The 27,520-nt window shown below is 38.2% G+C and overlaps 1 protein-coding gene across 1 annotated transcript in view; it reads right to left on the bottom strand.

The window, feature by feature from the left end:
• LOC126051190 (dynein axonemal heavy chain 5-like) overlaps nt 1-27,520 on the bottom strand; it is a 160,869-nt gene that overhangs the window by 61,667 nt on the left and 71,682 nt on the right. Inside the window, exons 44-55 of the mRNA XM_049830108.1 lie at nt 23,178-23,267; nt 22,843-23,079; nt 22,161-22,328; nt 17,934-18,140; nt 16,635-16,964; nt 15,082-15,288; nt 14,752-14,994; nt 13,760-13,914; nt 10,916-11,580; nt 9,395-9,675; nt 8,814-9,029; nt 5,971-6,138 (exon numbers count right to left, since the gene is read on the bottom strand). Coding sequence (XP_049686065.1) covers nt 5,971-6,138; nt 8,814-9,029; nt 9,395-9,675; nt 10,916-11,580; nt 13,760-13,914; nt 14,752-14,994; nt 15,082-15,288; nt 16,635-16,964; nt 17,934-18,140; nt 22,161-22,328; nt 22,843-23,079; nt 23,178-23,267 — 2,967 coding nt within the window. The remainder of the gene's footprint in view (nt 1-5,970; nt 6,139-8,813; nt 9,030-9,394; nt 9,676-10,915; nt 11,581-13,759; nt 13,915-14,751; nt 14,995-15,081; nt 15,289-16,634; nt 16,965-17,933; nt 18,141-22,160; nt 22,329-22,842; nt 23,080-23,177; nt 23,268-27,520) is intronic.

Raw genomic sequence — 27,520 nt, 5'->3', positions numbered from 1 at the left:
TTAGAGAACCATCTATGTACCAATCAACAAAGTAGTACTGCTTTATGAGTTACACACCTAGAGAATAGCATTGTCAGCAAAAAATTCCTTTATTGTGACCACTGTGTCTTTTGACAGATCCTAGAGATAAACAAACATTTTATAATGGAGATAAGCCACTGAAACGGCTGCTCATAAAATTTCCATCATGTAAGAATGCTGAAATATTTTCACTCCACTCTTTATCAAAGAGCATATTAAACTGTATCTCCTAGAGACAAACACTGTTAAATCAGTGAGTCTTGTTAAGACCCACTGTTCTTGTCAAGAACCACCACTGTTATTTTTTAGTGAATCTTGGACTATCAGGAAAAGTTTAAACAGTAAAGGAGTTTTGAGCGGGTGATGTAGTGTTACTGAGTCCTGCACCGGGGCAGGGGAGTGGGGGAGGGAAAAGAGAGAGAGAGAGAGAAAGAGACAGTGCTGGGCCCTTTCTGGATATTAATAAGAAAGGGCCGGCAACAAATGGCTTAATAAGATAACTGCTTTAAAAAGGTCCATGATAAGAAGAGGAACATAGATAGTGAGTAAATATTACATCCCTTCAGATGCTGGGCACCCCACATTCATGCAGCATCAGACAGAGCCTGGATAGATTTTCCCATGGCGTGCTGCGCAGAGCAGATCCTGTCCATGGAGAGAAAAGTCTCTCTTTGGGTCATTCAAGCTATTATAAAGTTACCTTACTAAGTCATCTGTTGTCATGCCTTTCTTACTGAGATCCAGAAAGAGCCCTGTACCACCCACCTCTCTCCTATCTCACCCCTGCCTTCCCTTCCCCAGTGCAGAGCATCCTCTTATCCTTAAACTGTGAGGGCTAAAAATGAGAGTAAAATAAAGTTATGACATGTTGTTTCATCCCCAGCTGACAAATAGTGAGGTTACACAGGGAACAACATCCTTGGAGAGTTGGGAAGAACAGCCTAGGCAGAACAGCTGGAACAACAAAGAACTTACACCTGGCTGTGTGGATTCGTACTTCACCTTGACATTTATCACAGCAGGACGTGAACCTCAATGGAAAAGGATGGCCATGTGAATTCCTAATACATATGAGCAATGATGCCTTGTAAATATGAAAAACAGACCTCTGTGCAGCAGAAACTACCCAGAAATGTACGAAAGACTGATAAAACAGACTTCCCAGTTCTTAAGAGCTCTTAAAAGGCTACCAGCTTTGAAGATGTAGAGACAACAAAAAAATATTTCAGACAAGTACAAAGAAAAAAATATATTGTATTCTAACATGAAAAAAAACCACCGAATTATTTACACAAGACTTTACGGAATCTCTAGAAGATGACTTATAATAAGAAATTATTTTACAGACAATTTAACCAAAGTTTTCAGCCAATTTTAGGATAATCATAACAAAGTAGTAATACATTTTGCTATTAGTTTGATTTGTAGGCTGCTTAATTATACGTGATAAATGATGGTTGGTTGCACAAGAATGACTGCTAACATACCAGGATGACCAACCTATGTGACTCCCAAAGGCCAAAAGACTACTTGTTTCAGATTACCCTATGAAATCATCACTATTTGCTCTCTCCCTGTCTTTCTTTCCAAATTCCATTTTTCAAAATTACATGGGTACAAACACGGCTTTTGTATTGACATCACTGGCAGGTTGGCTGGCAGCTTCCTGTGCAGAGCTTTGCCATGAGAGCAGGAGGCAAGTTCTGCTGCCAGGGAGAATCTTCTGCACAAGAAGGCTATTACAGTCGCAAGCAGCTTCATACAAAGATTTCCAGCCAATTACAGGCGGGAAGGAAATGTGACTCCCAACCACAAAAAACCACTGTGGCCTTTCTAATTTTAGTGGCATTGCTATGTGAACAAGCTTCACACCCTTCATTACATCCCTCTGAGTCACACAGCAAAGCAAGGATTCACAATTTGTTCCAGCTGGATGCAGTGTGAAAGCCCGAATAAATGGATTTTATGTGAATGAATCGTGAGGACTCGAGACATGAGATCCACACTCTTATCTGCACTCACGGAGAGGAGGGCTACGCTAGAACATGCCTAGGCTTGCGTGAGAGCGGCAACTTCAGCTTTTTCTTGCTGTTGGCGTTGTGGGGAACGACACAGACAATCCTCTCCACATCTGCTCCAGCCAGTGCGTCTACCTGCTCTCTGCAAGAGGCAAGTATGGAGACAGTACCTGTGCCAACAAGGGCCACAGACTAAATTGTTAAGCAGCTATTTTGCCTTCTTCCAAGATGCCCTCAGAGAGGACTTCATAGCAGGTGGCTATGCCCCATTTTAACCTTTTTGCGTTCCACTTAAAACCAGGACAAACAAACATGTAATTAGTCCATAGCTATACCATTAAATTAAACATGCCCATGACCTTTCTCTGGCACTGAGGTTAACTAGCGTAAACCAGCTTATATTAAGCTGTCCCAGCCGCTAAAATGGTACGACTGCATCCAAACAGCTTCGTGGAAATGGCCCTTGGACCAAGCTAGTTCCTGAAAGGTGCTCAGAGATTGCTGAGAAAATGCTGCTTAGCCAAGACCAAATTCACACTAGGGATCATTCTAACAATTTAACAGCGCAGATGATCACTACCCAATGTCTCGAAAAATTCCCTAGTCCTGTTTAATTTATTAGTAGTGACACAGCCATAATTTCTCATTGATACATTGCAAACTCAATTTTGCAAAGCACCGAGTATATCTGGCCCTGATCCAAGAAGGCATTTAAATAAAAATGCCTTCTTCAATAAAAAAACCCACACCATTTAATGCTAGCCCTGCTCTTGAATGGAATGCCCAGACCAACCCCAGATCACTCTGCAGAACAGCTGTTGCTCAGTAAATTCAGGAAATGTTACTAGAAGTAGGAGAACCCATAAGAAAAAGTGCAGCTGAAACTTTATAGTTCACCACAGGTAAGGAAGACTTGGAGCTTTCCCAGCATGTCTTTTGTTTCAGGAATTTTAGCTTTCCAAGTTCGCTCTTCTTACAACCATTGAGCATTCACCACTGCTGGACCAGGCCAGAAGGCTTCTTGTACTTGTACACTGTCACTCTGCTCATGAGCGTCTGTGGATGTGCTGGGTGACCACCTTTGCCTTTTGCTTCAGTCCTGTCCTGGGCACATGGCATCTGACTGACAACTTGTCATGGAAATGCAATCTCAAGCTGCTCCTTTCCCAGATCACTGCAGATTTTTTTACATGGACACTCCATTGGTTTTATATCAACTTCCTCAGAGCCTCAATATCACGATAAGTTTGGATTCATCATTATTTAGGGAAACATTATAAGAGACACAAACATATAGACAGGTTTTGCAGACATTCAAAAAGCAATTTTTTCACTTCACCAATATAAAAAAATTATACACATATACATATGTATACATATGTACATATGTACACATGCAAACAGATCCATGCAGAGTGACCTTAATAAAATCTTGGCCACAATTTCTTTGCTATCACTGACCATTCTTTGGGATTAAAACAACCTTTGAAAGGCACAGAGATCATGCCTCTTATCTGCTTTTCACAGCCTCTACTAGCTACTGAAAGATTCTCCATTTTTTCCATTCATTTACATGTCCTGACTTTTGTTAGGTGATCTAATCCTCCCCCTCCCCCAACCCAAATATATGCTTTCCTTCTACAGTTATTGTGGGTCTTGAATTCAGACTTGAATGTTTGTTTTCCTGCCCAGTAGGCATCACCCTGGCAAGGACACGCTTATTTAAATGGAAAACCACCAAATTTTGACATTTTTGACTGTTACCTCTTCCTCAGGTGCAAGATTTCCTCTTATTGTCTGCTGTGGTTTTTAGTCCAGCATAGAGACAAGTGAAAGGAGAAAAGGCAATCAAGCCTCCTATTTAAAACTCAGTTTGACAAGGAGAGTCCTCAATATCAAACAGAATTTATAAACTGTAGACAAACTTCCCTTGATCATCATAACAGCCTAAGGAGAGCTTAATTAAAATCACTGGAGACATCTCTAAGGGAAATTATACCCTTATATACAGTATTTTAATTGGAGGCTCACAGAATCACAGCAAAAGCCAGGGCTTCTTCATTCTGCTGTTATATTCTTCAACTAATGGATAAATAGCAGATGGTGTTTCAGAATTATCAGGTTAATCCAGCAGGCTTGTTTACTAGGTAACAAGCTAGAGAGGAATGGCTTACAGTCTTGCTGAAGGTTTATAGGAAAGTAGCACACACATGGTGACCACTGTATGATAAGCAACTACACAGTATTGTATTTGCAGGCAACATTTGGTTATACTTTCTGTGTTTGACTCTAGCTAATGACCCTTAGGCTGCAGGCCACATATCTAAAGAATGTAGGTATCCATTTCTAGGAAGGACTTAATTTTTGCACTGTATATTTACTAAAATTTAAGTCACTATTAATTAGTTTTCACAAGTTGTCACATTTAAGATAAATGAAGCACTGAGTCTCAGTTAAGATGCAATTTAAAAATATATTGGATGGACTTCGCAGGTGTTGAAGGGGATTTATCTCCTAGAACAGCAGTTAGGATAAAGCAGCTTGATTAATTCATTCGGTAAACCTGCTTTTAGCACTGGATAATTTAGGCTGTGCTTGTACTTTATGCAGTTTAATTGTACATTTATTTTCAATTATTTTGTTAGCATCACTGCAGTGCTTCCTGCAATCTCTCCTGCATACTTTAAACACTTCCTCCCTCTGTCATTTTCAGTTTTAAAATATTTGTGACTGTTGCTTACCTGACACTTTGCCAAGAAATGCATGTTCAGTTTTTTATCAGCTACAGTGTGACAAGAATGTAAATACTTGAATACAAAGTTAAATTTGTATGTAATCTTAAGTCGTATATATTCAAATAAAAACTGCAAGAGCACTTTTGCAGCTTTCAGAGTTGCATCTGCATATAAAGCCACTATTTCTCTTAGGTCTTGCTCTCTTTTATAGCTCTCAATAGCCACATTTCAAATTCTGTTTTCATTAGTGAACATCCTAGTATTTGAAAAGGGAATTGCTACTTATATATCACAGAAATATAGTCTTCTCTATCAGTTACTTGAACCAAAAATATCATGCTTTTAACAAATTTGAATCAGATCTGTCCAGATATACTAAAAGAATATGCCAAGAGTTTTGAATATACCGTGGATACAGTGGCTTATACAACAGAAGACTGGATGTAAGTACAGTGGAAGCATAACTGACTGAATGTATTTCTTGAGAAAAGAGCCAGAAAATGCCCTGTAGAAGCAAAGATTACAAATCACTATGTAAATATTCAAAGTCCTTTTTTTTTCAATATGCTCGTAAATGAAACCTTTCTAAGACAATAAAGCTACCTCTAGGAATGCAGATCAGCTAGATCCCTTTCTACTGTAGTTCAATGTTACAACAGAATTCTATGCCAGGTGACTACTTACTTTATCACATATACACTCACATGTAGCAGTTTGACACTCCAAAGTTTTCTTCAAGAGCTGAATTCTACCTAAATTCATTGAAGAATATTTCTGTACCAAGAACAGTCTCTCCTCTCCCAGATTCTACCAAGACCACAATGAGTATGCTCTTTCCCAGGCTAGTAGGACTGAGAAGTTTTCCTGAAACCATAGTGCCTGGCACCAACTCCGAGAGCAGAGACAGTATCGGTATCTGCCACGTACGGATAGACAGGCTCTATAAAGAACCTGTGTACTAAGGCTCCCATTGAAAACTGACCGTGTTCATGCAAGTAACAATTGTACCACACGGTAGCTCCGTAAGGAGAAAAAATTGCCAGGACATATTTAACTTCTGTGTGCTTTACTTCACAACTGGATGTGAAGAAACAATCTCTTGTAACTGGTGATCTCTTTTAGCCAAAATAACACAACATTTTTTCCATTCAACTATAGTCATCCCTCAGAAAGATAAAATTAGTAGAATGAAATACCTTAAGAGGAAGAGCTTCTTTATTAATACCATAGAAGTAAGCCATTGCTTGTGTCCATGAGCAAAGACCTGCTACATTTCCACACACTTTTTTAGCAGTCTCGAGATTATAATCCTCCATATCCAAATAAGGCTCTAAAAGCTCCACAGTTTCTCCTGTAATTGAGTCCTAGTCAATGAAAAGGAAAAAATATTTTTATAGTGGATTTTATAACTTCACAGAAACATTTTTTTCCTTTTTAAAAACATGCTGCTATCACTTCTTACAGAAGAAATGAACAAAGCAACACTGTTGCCTTTCAATCTTACAAAGGACTGATTAGTTGGGGTTTGTGAACTCAAGTGAAAATAGCTCCTACTTCCATTGCAACAGATTGACTTGAGTTTGCATTTAATATCCCTATTTGACCTGTAAGATTTACAGACATTACTTGTACTCATAGTTCCATGACAACTTAAGCTGATCTAAGTTATTGCTGCTACAGCACTGTACCTTCTTTCCTGTCCCCCTCAATCAGATGTTCTTGCCCCAGCTTTAATACCATCACCAATGCTCAGTGAGCTAGTTTGGAAGCTAATATGACAGAAATCTAAGTCAGCAAACTAGTGATTAGTTTTCTTCTAGGCTAGTTCCCTGAACAAGCTCATCATGGCATCAGAAAGGCACCAATGTGAACACAGCTAAGAGAGTCAAATATGCAGCTTTAGGAAGGAAAAGGGTGAAACTGCAAGGCACTGACTTCACTGAAGCTAACCCTTTTCCTTAACTGTAAAAGCCATTTCTTTCAGCTGTTCACTTCATTATTCTAATCTCAGATTTCCCCCCCCCCTTCACAATCTGTTGAGAACACGAAAAGCCAGATCTTTGATGATGGTGGTTAATCTATAATTGTGTAAGTGTCAGAAGAAAATGGAATTCATCTCCTTAAGCAATGTAGAGAGTAGAAGAGCTTATACATGGTAACAATGGTTGCTTAACAATAGAGGCATTAAGAATCTTCCTTTTTTCTGGCAATGTATTAATGCCTGTCTTTTAATGCATCTAAAAATCATCCTCCATTCATACTGTCAAGCAATATACCCTTTTCCTACTTTTCTGCATAGCAGAAGTCTTGTACTTGTCTGATCCCTAGCTACTATAATAACAAAGACATTCATTATATTATTCCTAAGATGAGACATGGTGATATTTTCACTATGAGCATTTACTAAAGTGTAAAATAGTGCTGGACAAACACTTTGACATTTTCATTCTCCTACTCAAAATTATGAACTAGCAAGCTGGCAAAGGAAGGTGAAGCAAAGACCAATCAGCACTGGCCTAAATCTCTGTGCAAGAGCTTAGAAAATATCATGCTTTTCCTTCTAAGTAATGGATTTTAAACCCAAGAAATTATTTATTTCATCCACTAATCTTCCTTGCCTAAAAAAATTAGGAAAGAACAAAAATCTCACAAAGAAGTAGGCAGTGTAGTCTACTCAGAACCCCAGACATGATGAGCTTTCTTTTCATATGTACTCAATCTTAGAAACAAGAAATGAGGCAGGAGGACAACATGTGAAGTACCTCATCAGGGATACAAGTAGGCTAGTGTTCTTCACCACATTCATCAGTATCACTTCCTGCAAGAACTCAGTCCCACAAAGGTTGTTCTGACGTCTCTAAGTAAAGTTAAATGTGTTGCAAACTACCAGCAGGAACACATACACTATTAATAAGTGCCAAAACTGGAAGCCTCATTAGAGAGAAGCTTGAGTAAGGGGGGCATAATTAGTGCCCATTATCTTTAAACTCATTTCCTCTTCCTGTTTAGTGAAGATAGCACTTGGAGAAGTGACCAGATTGACAGCCCCAGGAAGAGACTGTCTACAAAGGCAGTGAAAGCTTTCACATGGTGCCTTGTCAATATGGCTCACTGCGAAAAATGGCTCCTGGGGATAGTGAGAATCATGGTTTCAAGCCTCATCTGCACAACAAAAACACTCCAGAAGCTTAGAAAAGGCATCAGAAAAAAGCATAGCTGAAGCAGATTTAAAAATCAGTGTATAAATGAAAGAGTATGTTCTGCAACATTGCAGAAAGCCCAGGTTCTGCCAAAACCTGCTTGGGTTTCTGGATTTCAAAGTTGGGCCACGATTCTGCTATTCCATATTCCAGCCTAGCTCTTTTTCTGGTCCAGCTACCTGTGATATCTTCTTTTCCCTGCAGAGAAATTTCCCTTTCTCACAGTTCAGTGAATCTTGCTATAAATGGGACAAGTTTCTGTCCTGATAGAAATAAAAAACTGTGTTTGCTTTTATTTTTCTTACAGTTGATACTAAGGTTCTCAGTTCATTCTGCATTTCACTACTTTTCTAGTGAAAGAACCCCAAAAGTTCCCAAATATCTCAATATATTTCCTGACAGGATGCTCATTTTCTTCTGTATTTCCTCCTAGCTCCCCACCAAACAATTCTGGAGACAGAGTTCTAGAGCACCTTATATGCAAACAGGCCTGTTAGCATTGGAGATGGTGAGCCATTTGAAAAATCAACAGTGAGTTCTCTTAAGGCAAATTCAGACTGAGAAGCAGGAACTGCCTGAATAAAGATAACACTAAGCCTCTCTAGATTTGATCTAGTGCTTGGGATACTTGTTACCGCCATCAAAACTGTGTGGCCCAGGAGAAAGATTGCTGAAATAATGAACCATGAAAATGGAGAGGAGTACAGTCATGAAGGTATCTACAACTATAGGTAGACAAAAGCCTCATCTGTTTCAAAGTACCTTTGAAGGTACAAGACACTTTTACATGATCTTTAAAGATAGTTACAGGAGTAATAGTGCCACTATTAACTTCTTACCTTCTGGAAAGTAAGCAACATGCTAAGAAATCCTGAATTATTCATTAGCTTCAGAGCCTCAGTCCATGATGGCTTCACACATGGGCGTTCTTGATCAGGTGTTACTGAGTCTATTTTTCTTTGGAATAAAAGTAGCACACAATCCATAATTCGCATTATCAAGTGAGGAGGTTTACCCAGTTTGCGAACAGTTGCAATGTCAGAAGGTTTTATTGTCTGAAAAATTGAAAAAGAAAATAATCCATTTATTTAAGCAATCACTTGATGGCAGAGAAAGATGGTTTTGGGGAGAAATGTATATGTAATGCAACTGCTGCAGTTTTGCAGGTCACTCGGAAGTAGTACTGCAGAAAGTCCTTAAAGGTAGTACCACTCAATGACTGCTTTATTACCTGACAGTAGAGGAGATACTGGCCATCTTACCTCTCCCCTGCTTCAGTTTTCAGCTTTTTTTCTACAAGGATTAACAGGTCAGTGCTAGTCCTTTCAATATCATTTTTTTCAAGTCAGAAGCATAAGCTGTATTATTACAAATAACAATCATTAACTACATGCATGTTTAGAATATCTTTGATTCTCACCTGCAGGGCTGCCTCAGCTTCTTCCAATGCGGGTCTTGCAGCTTCAAGCTTCTCTTCTGCTGCTGCTTTATCAATGGCAATGTCATCCACAATGGCCTGAGCCTTGTCTTTTACCTTTTGCACCTGCATTTTCACCTTTTCGGCAGCTTGGGCTTTCATAGTTACTTCCAATAAAACTTCATCAGCTTTTTTTGAAGCTACAGCCAAATCTTTCTCCTTCATCACCAACTCTTTGGAAAGCTGATTTACTGAAACCTCAGCTTCCATCAGTTTTGCAAGACCTGTGTTGAACAAATTCCATTTTAGCAACAGGAAGACCTATTAAGAGAGAAACCTCAGTGAAGCAATCTGAATACTTAAAATAAGTCACTTGATTCATATTTAGGAAGCCCAGTGAGTGATCCCATTTGTTGAACACCAAAATTAAGCAGGGGTAATATCCATTTGCTATTTAATTTTTCTTTTCTTTTTTTTTTTAAAATGGGTAAGAGTCTTCAGAATCTGTCACTTGATCACTTGTTTATATTCTTATATATGAGAGGTACACTATATATTAAACATACATGTCGAAAAGCATTAGTATTGTGACTGGCATTCTTAAGAATTATGCGTGAAATTTCAGAAATTCATGAGACCATAAGAAGTACTAGTCTGTACTCTCTGTACAAAACAAAGAGGAGGAACCTGGCATCCTAAGCAATGCAAGTGAAGACACAAGGAGACTAGGCTGAGCTTCTAAATTCAACATTACATGAAGGTCCAGATGAGATGGGGGCAAAAGAAACTAAAGATTCTTGAGCGATACAGTGCTCCAACATTTTTATCAAACAAGAAAATCACTGAGAAAAGCTGTAAGTATAAAAATCCTTATATATAAATGCATGCATCTAAATGTAAATGCATCATGTAAATCTTTCTAACCCTCATAAAAAGCACATGTGTTCCTTCCAGGCATCCAGCTACCCTCTACCTATGGAGATATGTGTACATAGCTCAGTTCTGCACTTGGCAACAGTGGGAGAAGAAACAGTTTAAGTTCGTATTCACCTCCAAACACCATTAAGTTTTGGAAACTGTTTAATTGTTTACTGTGTATGACCTTGTGCAGTGCAATATTTTGGAAATTTTACATTTGGCATATAACTTTCTTTAAAAGATTCTTCAGAGGGACTGAATCTGAACATTTACTTACCTTCCCTCAGATTTACTTCCAGCATGTTTAAATGTGAAAACTAGGATCTCAGTAGTTCCCTGGCATGCATACATGTCAAAGCAGGAGTTTCAGGTATTTTAAATGCTAACTAATAATATTTTCGAAACTCATCTGCAATCTACAACATTCATGAAGTTCATTGAAACAAAACTTCTGCATATTTTGTAATCACACATACAACAGACATATGAAAATCTGCTTCCAAATGAAAGTGAGCTCACAATTTAAATCCGTACTTTTACATTCTTTTACTCAGATTCTTCTCACCTTTTTAAAAACAAAAAAAAATCAAATGGATTTTACAGTACCTGTTCTCATGCGTTCAGACAAACTTCCTACATTGGCAAACTTCTCTTTGTAAATAGCTTTGTAGCCTCCAATGAAGGACAGGTAGGATTTTGGAGTCACAAATGTCCGTCGCCTATATCGTTCAAAGTATTCAACACATTTTTCGGCTACAATATCTTGAAATGTTCCCATGGTGTTAACAACACTCTGTTTCACTTCATCTGTGCACTCAATATGGTAGGAAACTAAAAAATGCTGTGCAACTGCTACAAGAGCATCCTTAGGCCAGCGCTGGAACCAGTCCATAGTACAGCCTGAAATCAGACCTGGAAATTTGAGTGCACGAGTTCTGAATTTTTCCCCAACAGGAGAAAAACAAAGAACCACATGCAGGTTATTACGAACTCGAGTAAGAAAGTAATTATAAAGATTTTCACCAGTGGGATTACGCCTTGGGTACTCCTTCTTCATTGATGGTATCAGGTCTTCTGTGATTTCACCTATTTCATCTCGTGCAAAAAGATTTGAGACTTCACCTGAAGCCAAAACATTGTTCATGTACTCAAGAAAAGATTCATCTCTGATTTCATTGTCTGTGAATATAAAGACAATGCCCTTTCCTTTTTGCCCAGCAGTGCGGTACAAGAATTTGAGATCATCCAAAAGGTTGTTGGTGGCGTATGTTCTGGGATAGAAAAAGATTAAAGAAAGAGAGAATAAAATTACAGTACATTTTAGGAAATATCTATCATATGGCTCAGCTTCCTTAAGGCAAGAAAAAAATCTACATAAGAAATTAATACCGTATCTCCTGGTTTCATTATTTTAGGTTTTTTTTCTTAAACGATTTCTCAAAGTGAATGATCAGTACCATAAATCATGGGAAAGGAGGTGAAATCAACAAAATAACATGCTGGAAAAAAAGATGGTAAGAGCAATACTATGTCTACAGCAATTATGATGCTGCTTTGCATCTCTACAGTTTGCAGATTTAAATTCTTTATTAGAAAGGTTAATACAGGTTAATACAGTTGGATTAAGTTGTCAAGTAGGTTCTGATACCTGTAACCACTACGTAAATACAGCTGGGTTATCTTTCAAAGATACTGAGAACAGGTAAAAGGAAATCATTAAGAGACAAGAAAAAACAAAACTGAGGGGTTTATTGTGTTATTTGGTTTAACTGAAAACAAGCCCCAGAAATGATGCTTGAACATTATCATTTGGGCTGATCAGCTCTGCTGCAAATGGAGACCATGACTGGTTCTTTCCTTAAGCCTCTTACAGCTGGTGCACACAAGTAAGATTCAGATGAAGTCCACACAAAATCAACTACAGATGTCAGATCATGGAATACAAAATGAAGTAAAGTAAGGTTAATAAAATGGCAGATTTTGTCCATTATGTTCTTAGCCAATTAAAGCTAAAATTAGGAACCTCTTTTCTTTGAAACCAGTTTCTTGTTTTCAAAAGTCTCTTCAAAGTTGTGCAATAGACACATGACCCATTCTTCAGTATTTGAAAACAATACTCTATTTTTATATTAAATGTGCCATACAGAAAGTCTCCCAGTGCTCTTCCAGCTCCCTCTTACTACTGTTCTATAAATAGCCCTAATGCAAACACTGCAGAACTTGTAAAACAATCTAACTCTTCAGTTTGCATGTGTCAGCTGCAGTTATTACAGTGATTTGTGGTATTCTGATAAGAACATAAGAATTTCTCTACTGAGTCAGAATAGCAGTCCATCTAGCTCTATACTCTTAACACCAGCAATGGGAAATGCTACTCAGAGAGAAAACATGAGCCAGCATCCACTCTTCACTGCTCATTTCTTTATTCCCCCTTCCATATTCATAGCTATTGTATTAGGAATATTAGAAGGTATGGCCACCTCGTCCTCTTGGTAACCTTTTATGAACCTGTTGATATTGTCTTCCTCCACAGCCTCCTGTGGCATATTACAAAAGATGACTATCCGCTTTGTAAATACACGCTTTCAGCTACCTGCTCTTAGCCCATCGCCAGTTAGCTTCAGCATATGAACCTTTGCTAAGTGACTGAAATATTTATTTGCCTTATTAATGCATTTTGAATCTTGCAAGTCTAGGCACTCTATTCTGTGACTCTACACTTTTTTCCTTCCCTCTTTTTTTTGTTCCTACTGGTCTTTACTTCTGCTTCTGACACAGGAAGAGGCTGTGATATGTCTTCCTTTTTTTTTCCTTTCATTAGAAACCTCATAACATTGTTCAAAACCTGATATATTTCCCTAAGGAGGATTTCTCAGTGTGTTGAGTAGTTTGCAGATTGAAATACACACTGCTGGCCCTCAGTGCTTACCTCTGTAAACCCTATGTCAAAAAAGAAACAGGTGAAAGGCAGTAGTTACTCCCAGTCACTTCAGATTTCTACAAATTACTAAATTCCATCACTACAAACTATTAAGTCATTGATAGCAGTCCTAATAATACAGTCTGGGTACATAAGCATTTACAGAAAAAGTTACTATTTCCCCTGGCTGTCAGCATTTGCCCACTATGCAGAATACACCAGCAGATTATTCCATGTTATCCTTAGTGCAAAATGGTATTTTAGTGGGATTTCACAAGGGTGCATTGCAGACTCAAATGCTGAAGGAAAGACAGATTTCCTGTTAATAGCATACAGGCAGCAAAACAAAGACACAGGATCGATCTGTCATCTACACAGTGTGCATTTGCACAGATGCTTTTGATCAAAAACATAGTTTACAATGAGGGATAAAATGTTTGACAGGTTTGCATTTCTTTAAGTTGACTGTGAGATGTTAATTTCTAAGGCAAATTAAGGAGAAAATGTCTAAGTACACTGCATTGTGTTACCTTGTTAAGGTAATCTGAAAGCTCTCATATCCAGCAATGTATGATGCTAGTCTGGTCAGACTCTGTTTTCCAGATCCACCCACACCCACCAACAATGCATTTCCTTGTGGAGTACGAATAATCCGTGATATTTTAATCAAATGGATGATTGCATCCTGTGTATTGAGAGAAAAAGGGATTAAAAGATGTAAAAATAATATAATGTATATTCAACTAGAAGCACATCACCAAGCAACTGCCTCTCAACAGCTAGAGGACTTCACTGGAGCCTATGCCAAAGACTCAGTCTTGTACTCATCAAAATCAACAAGATGTTTCCCCCTAACTTCAGTGGGCAGCAGGGCTAGCCAAAGAGAAATGTCCTCGCATCATGCTCCTATGAAGCAATGTCATAAGCAGTGTTTGTACTCAGCAGAGCTGAGGGCGTGCCCCTTAGGGGACAGAAGGAAAACTAGAAAGGATGTGTATTAACACCCCTCCCCAACCTTTTAGCTGAGCTATTTACAGGCTCTCTAAATAGGCTGCCAAAAGCAAAATACAAGTACACTATAGACATTTCTTACTCAATTGCTGTATTTATCTTAGAGCAAGAATTAATCTGAAATGCCCTAGAAAACTACCAAACCACCCAGTCTAAAGCTGAAGAAAGCATCATGCATCAGGAGACCTTTGAAAAGGAGGTAACTTTCAGAGCTGCAAGATGACATTCACAATGTGCACTGTAGAAACCAGTGACCTGTGCTTTGTATTATGCAAGGCAGGAGAAAGAAAAGGTGGGGAACTGCAAAGAGGTGGAATAATTTGTGGGAGCAAAGGCAGCCAGAAGACAGCAGCATGGCTTTATAGAGTTTACTTGTAAGGCTTGTTGGATACAGGACTAGCCATTCTGAACTATCTCCAAAATAATTTGATAGAAACATACAAGATCCATGTATCAGTAAGTGCAAAAGACCAGGCACTTTCTGTATTAATATAATTACAGGCACTAATACCTTGAAAAATACTAAATCCATCTTTGATCCTCTGATGGTTTCATTGTACTGTTGCATGAACATCTGTAATCGCTCTGCCAAATAATCCAAAGATGGGATAGGCTCATAAATTTTAGGAGCCTTCAACTCTGCATCATCAGGTTCATCTCCAGTAGCTTCTGGGACACCACGCAAGAAATCCACAAAGTATAATTCTGTGGATTTATCTTCAAACAGATTTTGACCATGTTCTGCAGAAGCAGTCTACAACAATACATTAAGGATTGCTTTAGTAATGAAACATTTCAGTGGCCTCTTTCTGTGGCAAATACTAGAACACTATTTGCCTACCTTTTTCATCATATCTTCAAACCAGTCTTTATCACTTTGGCTGATGAACCTGTCTGCAATAACACGTCTGCATTCATGCTGGAACAAGGCTACCAAAACACTGATGCTCTGGCAGACTTCAGAAGTAACTGTAAGTATTCCTTGCCAAATACGACTGAGGTCTCGTAAATTAAAGATGTAATGAAATTTAGCTGGAGTTGGTAACATCTACAAAATAATGTCATAAGCCATATTCAAATAACTACTAAAAAAAACCATTTTCTATCTAGTAACAAGTGAATATGGAAATTTTCACAAACTTCAAAATCAATATTGTATTAAAGCAGAAATAGATGCTTGGCATTTAAGAGGCAACGATAAAAACGAAGACACGCCAGTAGCAATGACCAGCTCTTTAACTTCACATAGATTTCACTCAAGTTTCTTTGAATCTTTCAAGTCCCAGGAACATGCACTGAAAGGTAGCCAAGACAGGTTAGTTAACGATGGCACTGAGGGTCACAGTAAAAACGTCAGCGTTGCTTAACCTGTGGTGTTGCTCCCGCCCTCTCTTCCAGACCATTTCTGTCACTCTCTTTTGTCCTTTCCAAGAACATTTGAGGAAAAGTTCATGAGGAAAAGGAAAAGTAGATGAGGAAAAGCAAAGAAAAGAGAGCAGAAAAATGAGAAAAGAGTATTTGAAAAAATGAATGACTTTGCAAATGCTACATTTTCTCTATAGGCAGTTAATTAGCAGTAATAAGCACCATTTCTGTTGAATACGCTGGTCAATACTTGACTGGTAAATAGTTTCACTAGAACTCTATTTCTCTGTGTAAGCCAAGTTTATGTCTACAGTTGATTTGCTTGGGAAATTCTGACCAACCTTTTCTGGACTAGAAAATATAATTTACCAAATTGCTGCCTATCCTTACCTTTCCAACACTCTCCTCCACTTTTTTCATTAGAAGATCAAATTTAGCACACATTTCTATGCTGTAATTTTAACTTTTCAAATTTCATTCTACACATACATTTTCTATTTCAAAGCGACATTTGCTTAGGAATTGCAGTTAAACGTTTTTACAATCTGTTTGAAATGGAAGACGTAAATATTTAGAATTTACTAAATATCAGATTTCATTTGTTTTGAACTGATTCCCTCTCTGTCAAAATTGACTTCTTTCCTTTAATTCAGATCTTTAAAGTTTCTCACAATCCCAAACATCTTCACAGAAGATTCCTATTTAATTTTTAATTTATGATTCCTTATGCCCTTGACATTTTCTCAACCAGCAGACCTCTAAATCTTCCTATCAGTTATGCTTACTGTATTATATAATGTAATTCTTACATTAGCTATAGAAGGCACCGCATATGATTATGTTTTCAGTCAGCTAACCAGGTGCTGATAGCAACAAATTCAGAACAGCAGCATCAGCCAGCAATTATACATACAGGTCACAGCTTCACAATATCAAGTATGAACACACATGACAGTACAAAAGACCTGGGTCTTGTTGCTTTGTCATGGTACAGATGTTCCAAAGGCTTCTTAACAGACATAATTTTACCTTCGCTTTTGTCGTTTGCCAAACCTTTCGAGTTGTAGATACTAATGCTGAAGCCAGTTTACATATTTCTGCAGGGAAACGTCGCTGTTCACAGAAATAGCCTTCAGCTATTGTTTGAAATATTTTGTCAATGGAGGAACTGGAAGGCAGTGTGCAGTTGTAGATGGTGAACTGGCGTTTCAGGCGCTGTGGGATGTCATTCCGACCTCCCCCAGGGTGAATCATAGCAGCTACAAACTGGATGTCAACCACATTTGTGAATTCTCCTGGCTTCTCCAAATTGTAGAAACCTTTCTGTTCCATCAGCTGTCTTACAATCTCATTGGTGATCTAGTTATCAGAAAAGAAAAAAAAAAAATGGAGCAGGTAATTGTTTCAGGGTTCTCAACTTAAAAAAAAAAGAAAGAGGAAATCTCCAGTATAATAAATTAATAGACAGAAGAAAAGACATCTCTTACCTTTCTTAATTTCAAATATTCTGCTGGACACTTCTGCAATTTATTAAGCCATGCAACACAGTACCAAGCGCTCTGATGCTGTGTGAAAGCTGCCTGTGCTACGTAGTTGTGGACATGAGGTCAGACATTCAACTGGTTTTCTACAATATCAATCTAAGAAAATTCAGCACTTTAAAGTTTCAAGCCAGACTATTTGTTCAGATTGACACAGGCACTTAGATAGTGACAAAGAATGGTTAATTCAGCACAAAGTATAGTCACACGTTCACTTACATAGAGGCAGTGAGAGAAGAGGATTACAGAGCTATACTGGGAGTGGGAAAGTTACTTTTTCTCAGCAGTAATTTTTTTCAATTTAAATTAGATTTTCAGAGTATAGGTCCATAAGTATTCATTCATCAATACCTCAAGACATCTCACTAGTCTTGGATGTCAACTGTGGTGTTAGATTTCACCTAATAATAACTGTACTTTAAAGTCCAGAGCGGATGGAAGAAGGAAGGAGTGTCTGATTGCTTCTTGGATTTGCATGCTTCCTTTCCCAGACTGGTTCTTATTACAGCTAGTTTGGAAATCCTGGAAGCTCTGTATGTAACCAAAACAAAGCTACAATGATTGCACCAAGTGGCTTGATGCTGACCCTAATCTTCTGGGACTGACAGCTTATTACTCATGGCGAAAACTGGCTTGGGGAAATTGCTTTTAGTAGACGTACTTGGTCTAGTCCATATTATGATACCTTTTTCCTAAACTTCCCTATTTTTGCAACCCACAGATCAGCATTTCCATCAGCAGCAATGGTAAGACCACCAATTCCCAAATATTAACACTTTTCTTTTACCTGATCACCCCATTCATTAATGACAGGCATGTTGATGTCATCAATAAAGACAGTCATTTTCTTCCCTGCCGGAGGACCGTATGTGGTGCCCATTCTTTTATCCATGTAACTTTCTATGCTCCTTTGGAACATATTTGGCAGAGTTGCAGAAGAAAAGTTTAGGCATTTGGTCAAGTGAACATCGGGATCATACTTGCTTGTGTAATCCTGCAAGATAAACCAATTTTGAGTGAAGTGCATCAGTAACTCCAGATGAATTCAGCCAAAGGGAGACACAGATGCTCAGCAGCCCTGCAAAAATCAGACAGCTACAAAATCTCAGTCCTGCTATTAACTTCAAAATGTCAAACAGCAGTTTATTTAAGATAAGTATACCATCTCCGACCTGAAATTCAAACAAACTCACAATTAATGTTTTGCATAAAGTTTCTAAGTATTAAAATTTATAAGCTTTTAACAGACTTCACTAAGTGTTAAAACAAGTAGACATGTGACAACTCAAGATGCAAATAAATTTTGCATTATCAATTGTCAGGGTTTTTCTAAATTCAAGCTGTTAGGGATGATCTATTACAGCAGTCTGCAGGGAACAAGTAGAAAACCAAATCCTTTTTTGCGTTTACACTACAGCACCATATCTTACAACAAAAGCAGTGTAAAGGAATGGTAGAGTAAAATTAAACCCAGCTACATTGCATTTACTGATAGTTATCCTGTCTCGGTGAAGAAAGGAATCCTTGGGTTTTATGAATGCAAACAATTCCCACAGCTGCTGAGGATGCCCTAAAGCAATGAAGTTCCACTTTTCTTATTTTGTGAGGTTTCATAATAGAACCGGAAAGAAAAAGTTGTAACCCTGGAGTCACACCAAGGCATATATATATATATATATATAACACATGGGAAATATTTTTTTTAGCAAGAGTCCTGGGATATAATAATACTATTAAAAATTCCAGATTTCCAACACTATTTCTTTTTAAAGATTCAATTCTTCTGCTATGGTGACAAAGTTGAATATCATTTAAATTCTTATCTTTATAACAGGGTTGACTAGAAATGTTCCCATTTCGGTACCTCAGAAAAATAAACCTATATCATTGCTGATTAAGTGCTCTAAGAACAAATCCAGTGAGGCATACACTCTGTGTGACAACAGAAAGGAAGATACAGTTAAGCCCCCTCAAAATATTTTGATGAATATTGTTAAACTGTTAATTTTGTTGGTACAACGTTGATACGATTATCTCAGTTTGAGAAAGGTGCCCTTCAGAAAGAGGTTTTTCTCAGACATCACACAAATAACAGTCTACACGTGCAATGTACATGTAGACCTGTGTTTGGTGAGTGCTCTTGACAGCTGATGGGTTGGTGCAGGTCACTGCTTGGACCTCTCCTCTGGGCTCCAACAGTTTGTACAAAACTAATGTACTGGGTGTAGGTGTGCAGGCGCTGGCAGCGGGGGCTGTGGGGCAGCCCCTTCTGAGAAGAGGACGGGGGTCCCCTGTGCCAGAGACACAGACCCACCGGAGCCATTCAGCCTGCGTAAGAAAGGACAAAATGCTGCCTGGCAGTTGAGAGGAAGAAGTGAGAAAAAAAAAAAAGGAGAGAAACAGCCCTGCAGACACCAGAGTGAGAGTAGAAAGAAGGCCAGGAGGTGCTCTCCTCCCCAGGAGGGAGAGATTCCCCTGCAGCCCGTGAGGAAGACCCTGGTGAGGCAGGCTGTCCCCCTGCAGCCCAGGGAGGACCACGGTGGAGCAGATCTCTACCTGCAGACCCCACACCGGAGCAGGGGGATGCCCAAAGGAGGCTGTGACCCCGTGGGAAGTCCGCGCTGGAGCAGGCTCCTGGCAGGACCTGTGGACCCCTGGAGAGAGGAGCCCACGCTGGAGCAGGTTTTCTGGAAGGACTTGTGACCCCATGGGGGACCCACGCTGGAGCAGTCTGTGCCTGAAGGACTGCAGCCCGGGGAAGGGACCCACGCTGGAGAAGTTCATGGAGGACTGTGTCCCGTGGAAGGGACCCCATGTGGGAGTAGGCAGCAGCATGAGGAGGAAGGAGCAGCAGAGAGGGGCTGTTATGGACTGACCGCAGCCCCCATTCTCTATCCCCTGCACTGCTCAGGGAGGAGAAGGTAGAGGACTTGGGGATGAGGGAGTGAAGGTGAGCCTGGGAAAAAGGGAGGGGTCAGGGGAGGGTATTTTTAGTACTGTCTTTGTTTTTTACCATCCTATTCTATTTTTAATTAGCAATAAATTAAATTAATTTTCCCCGAGTCAAGTCTGCTTTCCCCGTGATGGCAATTGGTGGGTAATCATCCTGTCCTTACCTCAACCCCTGTCCTGTTGAGGACGGGGAGGGAACCAGCAGCTGGGTTTGAGTCTTGCAGCTGGCCAAGGTCAACCCACCGCAACTATGAAAATACAACCATTCAGAAAACACACTTGTGTTTTATTCGTTATGGCATTTCAGAATCTTTACATGGTAACAGTTATATTCCACAGTACACTATCTTTGAAAAAGAAGAGTTTATTTAATGGGATTATTTTTGTTAGTTAAACTGTCAGACAATATTCAACTCTACCATACCAGTTTCATGTTAAATTCTGTTTTATTTGCAATTCATGAATTAATAGTACAGAGAGTAAAGGTCTTAAATAACACTGCATTATAAGTTCTTTATTTTGATATATACTGATGCCTTACTCAATGCTAAAGATTACTTCAGATTAATTCAGATTACTACCTGAAGTGTTCTATATTAAAACTTTTTTACTTTTTCACAAAACCAGCTGCTTATATCTGGAAATTTCTTTTCCATGAGATGTACTAAAGCAAAATTCTACAGAAGGTGAAAGCAGAAGGCAAACAGTTATGAAGGCAGTTAATTTTCACTCCTAACCTTCAATGAGATCAAATATCTACTGGCATTATGCTCGCTTGTGTAAGGAACGTACGCTGCTCTATAGAATAGACACAGGGTAAGCAAGTCCCAAGAATCAGCTCCAACTATTTTTAGGGAGAGGAATGGCAGCTGAAGGTTGGAGGTTGCCAGTATCTGGCCAAAATCCAGTATGCAGAGTATCAAGACCACCACCCAGACCTCGCCTCTTCACTCTGCTAAAATAGTTCTCCAGCTGGTGCCAGGAACAGAGGTTGACATTACACCGGCATGCGTGTTGGCATCAACAGCCAAGCTCAAAAAGTAGTATTAATGGCTGCTGGCATTGGTACAACTCGCTTTATGTCAGGGCTCAGAAAGCACATGGCCAGGGGACACGAAATGGCTCCAGATTTTAAGAAAGCCAAAGGTCAATTTAGGCCAGTGTTTTTCAGTTATTTTCAATTTCAAGACCACTGCAGAGCCTCCAACAGAGGTACAGATGCCTGTATGGCAAATTCAGCTGTCCCAACAGTAGATCAGTTTTATTTAGCTACCTCTCATTGATCAAAGGGTCTACAGACTCCCCTGGAAATCACGGAAACCATGCTGAAAACCATTACACTTCCATTTTTTCAAATAAGGGATGGCAGGTTTGGTATGACAGCTGGGGTTGTTCAGCTTTTTGATTATTGGCTCTTTTTTAGTAAGTTATTAATTTAAGTGTCATATGATTAACTTGCACCATTTTATAATAGAGAAAGTATGAATTTGTTAATTTAATAGCAATCCTGTTATTATTTTCTTCTACAGAAAGAGCAATATGTCATTTTCAGTGAGGGAATTAAGAGACCAGATAATAAACACTAAATTTACCCTCTGAAAAATCACCCTGAGTACCCTGAGTAAAGAAAGTTCTTTATTTCTTTTTAGTTTGGCTTGTGAAGAAAGTCTGTGCAACAAGGGTGTACAAAAGATCAGTTCACACATGGTACCACCAACAAAGCACAGGAAAATAAAAAATCTTCCAAGAATCAATATTTTCTTAGCAAAATCTGCAGTTTGACTTCTCAAAAGAAAAGAAAGCATATTAAAGAGCATTTATCACAGGACCTTGTAGCCATGGTTAGCAAAGTTTAAAAGAACCCTTTATACTAAAGTATAGATGCTTACGGGTTTTTGCTTGTAGGCCATGTGAGTACTGGCAAAATGCCTCAGTAAGAATGCTAATATGTAATATGAAGAAAAATCAAATTACTCTTACACTTCAATTTAACATTTGTGCCAATGTCAATTACTGCAATGTTACCATACAAAGCTATTACATGTTTTTCCATTCCACCTACCTTAATCATAACTGTTTTTGCTGTTCCCTGTTCCCCAATTAGCAGAACAGCTTTTCCTTGCTTCATGATAGTGTGCATTAGAAAGTCTGTTCGGACACTGTCTACATTTGGAACTAGAATGGAAGTATATTCTGGTACTGAATCTCTAGAGTAAATATATTCAGGGACCTGCACAAGAAAGACATGCAAAAAGTTTGAGACTTTCTACCTGCCCACACAATCACTTTGCATCAGAACACAAAACCAAATATAATTTATAAAATGTACATTAGCAAAACTTTTCTTCCTGAAAGCCAAGCATCCATTTATCAGCACCTTGCCAAGCTTTTCTAAAAGGGTGTTAGACTAATGCGATATTTTCACTCCACTATTCTCCATTACATGAAAAAAGCTTCTCCTTGCTGGGAGTTCTTAAATAGTAGGGTGACAGACAGTAGACAAAGCTAAGATCACTTCTGTTTCAGTTCCAAAGCTATTTCAAATGCATGTTCCTATTCTCTGCCAAAGATATTTATGGAGAAAAGAAAAAAATTTTTCAAAAAAGAAAGTCTTGAGCATTTGGTAGGGTTAATCTTCCTAACAAAAATATGCAGAGTTTTAAATAATAAATAATGTGCCTCTTACCAAATACATCATTCCTGTATACTCAATAAGAAAGCTTAGCATGTTGCAGCATACAAACCTTCTTTGACCAGTGCTCCCACTGGCCACAGCCATTGATAACAAATTCAAACATGGTTTCTTCTCCATTCACAGCTGGAAGTTCTTTCACTGCAGAGTGCTTCCGTAGGAACAGCTCCATTTTCAGCCTGTCATCTGGTTCCAAAAGAGCTCCGGCTGACCACATTACAGCAAAAACAAACAAGCGAGCAATATGTCCCTCGCTGAGCTGCTTCTCATCTCGGTCAGACAATAAACCCTGCAAAGCAGATGCAATATGTAACTACTGCCCTCCTAGAACAATGTCCCAGCACAAACAACAGAATGAGAGAGGGAAAAACTGAATGTCATATCTACCTGTAGGAGGTCAATAGCTTGTTTGATGTACATACATTCTAAAATTGGCATTTTTGGTGTCACAGCAGAGAAAACAAAATCTATCACATCCTGGAAAGGAAAAACGTCATTTAAAGAATCTGTTTACCAGTCTCAATGGTATGATTCATTCTTAGATGAGACCAATTTCTTAATTTCAAAGATATTCTAAACTTTATTGCAAACAATATTTCCCCCCATTTCTGGGATTATAAATATTCAGACTTAGACCATGAAATTTTGCTAACGATAACATAATAGACGAATAACTTTGATGTACCACAGTCAGCAGAATTTTTCATATTAACTCCATACAGCAATTTCCTGAAGAGTAATTTGAAGACTGCTTTTCAGTTACGTCAGGGATCTGCCATTTGTGCTCTCCACTGGAGATTTTAATCTACCATTGCCATTTTTGTAGTAGAAAGATAAAAGCACTAGAATAGCTGTAATGATATGTATATAATGCACAACCTCACCACTATAAATTTCTATCTGGCTGATCTGTTCTGACTGCACTATAATGTACCTGTCCCTCTTGAAACCAATACTCTCGGTTTTCTGTAGAACCCTGGCAGGATCCGAAGGGAATTTTGCAATTGATTTTAATGGAACCTGGACTTTCCTCAGGTTACTCCATAGCGATGGCTACCATGCCTGCCTTTGCCAAGTGTTCTGCAACATCTTTAGCAAAGTTTCAAATTGATGTAAAGTCCTTGCTGAGATTTGCAGTGCAGAATTATTTTACAATACTAACTGCCATACATAGTACAGACTGATGTAAATTATAACCTAGTCTCACCTTCATTTAACAATTTTTAATACAATTCCCTCCCTATGGGTTCCATTTGTCTTCATAATTTTTTGAAATCAACACTGCCTACTCATTCTGGGAAGTAAAAGTACAACAGGGACACTATGGAAGATAGTCATTTTGGAGGATTTCCATTTATGGCTCCCATGTCCTGTCAGTGAGAAAGCTAAGACAACAAAGACATTCAACCACCCAAAGATGTAAATAAACACCTAGATATTTTTGAAAAATCAGTGAGCTGCTTACCCACATACCAACTTTGTTCGACCTTTCCATTTACTTTTTTTGCCACTAAAGTTCTCTAAGTACCCTGTGCTGAGTATTTATTGGCACAGAGACTGAATCAAGATTTTTACCCATCCTCCTGTGTTCCATCTCACTAGAATAGCGGGTAGCACACACGACAAAGATATATATATATATATTATGAGAAAAAGCTCACTTAAGCATCTTAATCTAGAATAGGGCTCATGGCTAAGTGGTCTGAGAAAGAAGACAGACTGAATGTGGGCATACATAGGAGGAGGGAGGCTTAGCAAACATTCCTATTTTTGTTATTTCTTGTTGACTAGCAAAAGGGCTTCCACCTCTGTGTGTTGCTTTTTGTGCCTTTCCCTCCAAAATGCCTGGTTTGCCCCCAGCAGCACACAGGGTGCTCAAATGACTAACTGAGGGGGTGGTCGGTACCACAAGGAATGGGTAGAAATAAGGCACTGCAAGCAGTGTGGGATATTCAAGTCTAAAGACCTTTAAAATCTGGACATAAATCTCTCTGAGATTCAGTTTCTTCATCTGTAAAATAGACTAGATGTCTCACAGGGCACTGCAAATTGTTTAATAATCGATTTGACACACTCAGAATAAAGATATTTCATGAGTCAAAGTAGTCTGTACTTTCAAGAGGACAATTTTCACCAGAACAAGTTTTAAGGTACTTATGATTCCGGTGAGGTTTGTGTAATTCTTGTTCTTCGATTTTATGGGGAAAAAAAATCAGGTCCATATACACTAATATTTTATCACTACTATTTTTAAAACAATACATGGCTTAAAGAAGGATGCAAGATCAAGAGAGCAATTAGCATGAATTAACTACTTATTAGGGTATTTTGTTTGGACAGGCGGTCTGGAAAAATGAGTTGGGCCATGACAAATACACATAAATTGTGAAGAATTTGGATCAGGAATTTGTCATCCCTTACAAGGAGACTGCAAAATGAAGTCAGATGGTAAAAAATCATATGAGAAAAGACCCTTTTGCACAGTATACAGTCACTATGGAACTCACTGGACTGTAGAATGCTCTTTAAGACAAGAACTTGGGAACATACTCAAAGGGTTTAGACAAGCACAAGAACAATTAAATAATGTAAAGTTATTAATATTTGTGATATTAATTTGCACATCAGCATTTAAATATTAAAGCTAAAAAACACTTTGGATTATATATTCAACCCTGTGCTCCAAAGGCAGTAGCAGCCTTTATCCAAATAAGATTAGGGTGAGATTTAATGCGGAGGGAGGAATAAGTCGCATCTCACTACTCTGCTGTTTGTAGGACTTCCCTGAAGTCTCCAGAATAGGTCAATAACAGATCCAGGACATCAGATATTTTATTTTTTAAAGAAAAAAGGGGGGGAAAGGGAGTATGATTTAAAATTACTAGGGTTTTTTTTCATTTAAACAATACATAGACATGCTGAAACTTATGTTACTCACATAACATCCATCACTAGTTTGAGCTTCACACATTGCAGACAAACTAAATAGTGCCACTCAGGCAATTATTTTAATGATTTCAGTTCTTTGACATTGTCTCAGATAATTACTTCCATCAGCTAAGCAATTCTGATGCTTACAGGTAGCATCATCATTCACAGACAAGAAATTGGCAGTATAGCTTCTAAATTTAAGAGAGTAGGAACTTTATATGGGGATGGGAGTTTACTTGAAATTACTCCTAAGCAGGAAATGTTGCTGAGAAGAAAGAACTGGGAAAGTGAGGGTGAAAGTCCAACCCCTTAATCGCTGTTTTAAAAAAATCCTGTGGAAATAGAAAGGACTCAAAGATAATCTTAATTCAAAATAAGGTTGGCTTTGGGGGGTTGTTTTGGGGGTTTTTGTTGGTTTGTTGGGTTTTTTTTTAATTTATCCTTGTCTTTTGGACTACCTCCTGTCTTTTATATAAAAACTAATGACTTACAGTGGAATTCATAATATACATGAAAAGAATAAATACATTCTTTCCACTGATTCACAACTATTATTCTCTGGTGCTTCCTCCTACATTACTGCTACTTGCCGTACCTTCATTAATAATGATTTTATCCAATATGTAGACTGTCAGTGACATATACTATTTTTTATTAACATAAACAATGAATATTTCTTGTAAGCAAATTGGAATTACTATAGCAGTTGCCTTACATCTATTTTGGTTGAATTTAGATTGATTTCAAAAGGTCTCTATAGGTATACTTAAAGACTGATTCTCCTTAGTTACTGTATTTTGATCTATAACCTAATATTCATTTTCTTCTAAATATCAGGTATATGTAAGCTGCTTATATCTACGCTTTTTTTAATACTAGCATTAAATTCACCAAGGTCTGTATTTGGGGTTTGACTGCCACTGTTGATGCATCTTATTTCATAAACTTTCTTTTAGAATTTATCCTTTTTTTTTTTAGAGGGGGGGATAATAACTGTAAAAAGACCCATCTGAATACAAAAGTAGTGTTACCCTCATCTGTAAAATCACTGTTATTGCTTCTATTATTTGAGAAGCAAAGATAGCTCATTAGAAGTGAAAGAAAACTGACAGCATGACAGCTTTCATTTACATTTCAATAGTTCCAAATGCAGCCTTCAGCACAGAACTAACTTCATATTTCACTGCATTTTCATCTTTCACTCTAATAAAATACATATTTTTCTGGACTTTATTGCTATTGCTACAGGCTAGGGTATTTTAAATGTTGTTATTATGTTTTCAGAGCAAGTTGTAGTATAAAATATAAATAGAATTGTGGCAAAGAAGTAGTAAATTGACCCACATATACATTACTTTGGAAGCATATTTTAAAATTCATTATCAGAATTGTTTCTCTTGCCACTGCAGTAAATACTATGTCATATCATTATGTTTTGGAGGTAGAACAAAATGAATAGCTTGTTAAACATTGGTTTTAAAGTAAACGGGTGCTGAATGAAGCATATCTGTAAGACAACATTTGTTAACATTCAAGGCATTCCAAAACTATATTAATGATTGCTTTTATTATGATTTATAAATAAACTTTCTGAAATGTCACTCAAAGATCATTGAAAACTGTATTTGTAAAGTCCAACAGCGATGAAAAATATTACAGGAGAAACCCCTGTGAAATCCAACACCAGTTACACAAGTAAACTGGCAGAAAAGAGCCAATAGGAAAGCAAGGTATATAAGGAAGTTGCATTTGTTCCACAGATGTTGGGGAAATCAGATGATAACAACGCCGAAAGATTG

This window comes from Accipiter gentilis, chromosome 27, assembly GCF_929443795.1.
Source record: "Accipiter gentilis chromosome 27, bAccGen1.1, whole genome shotgun sequence".
NCBI lineage: Eukaryota > Metazoa > Chordata > Aves > Accipitriformes > Accipitridae > Astur > Astur gentilis.
The sequence above is the reverse complement of the archived record's forward strand: the minus strand, read 5'-3'. Positions and strand labels throughout refer to the sequence as shown.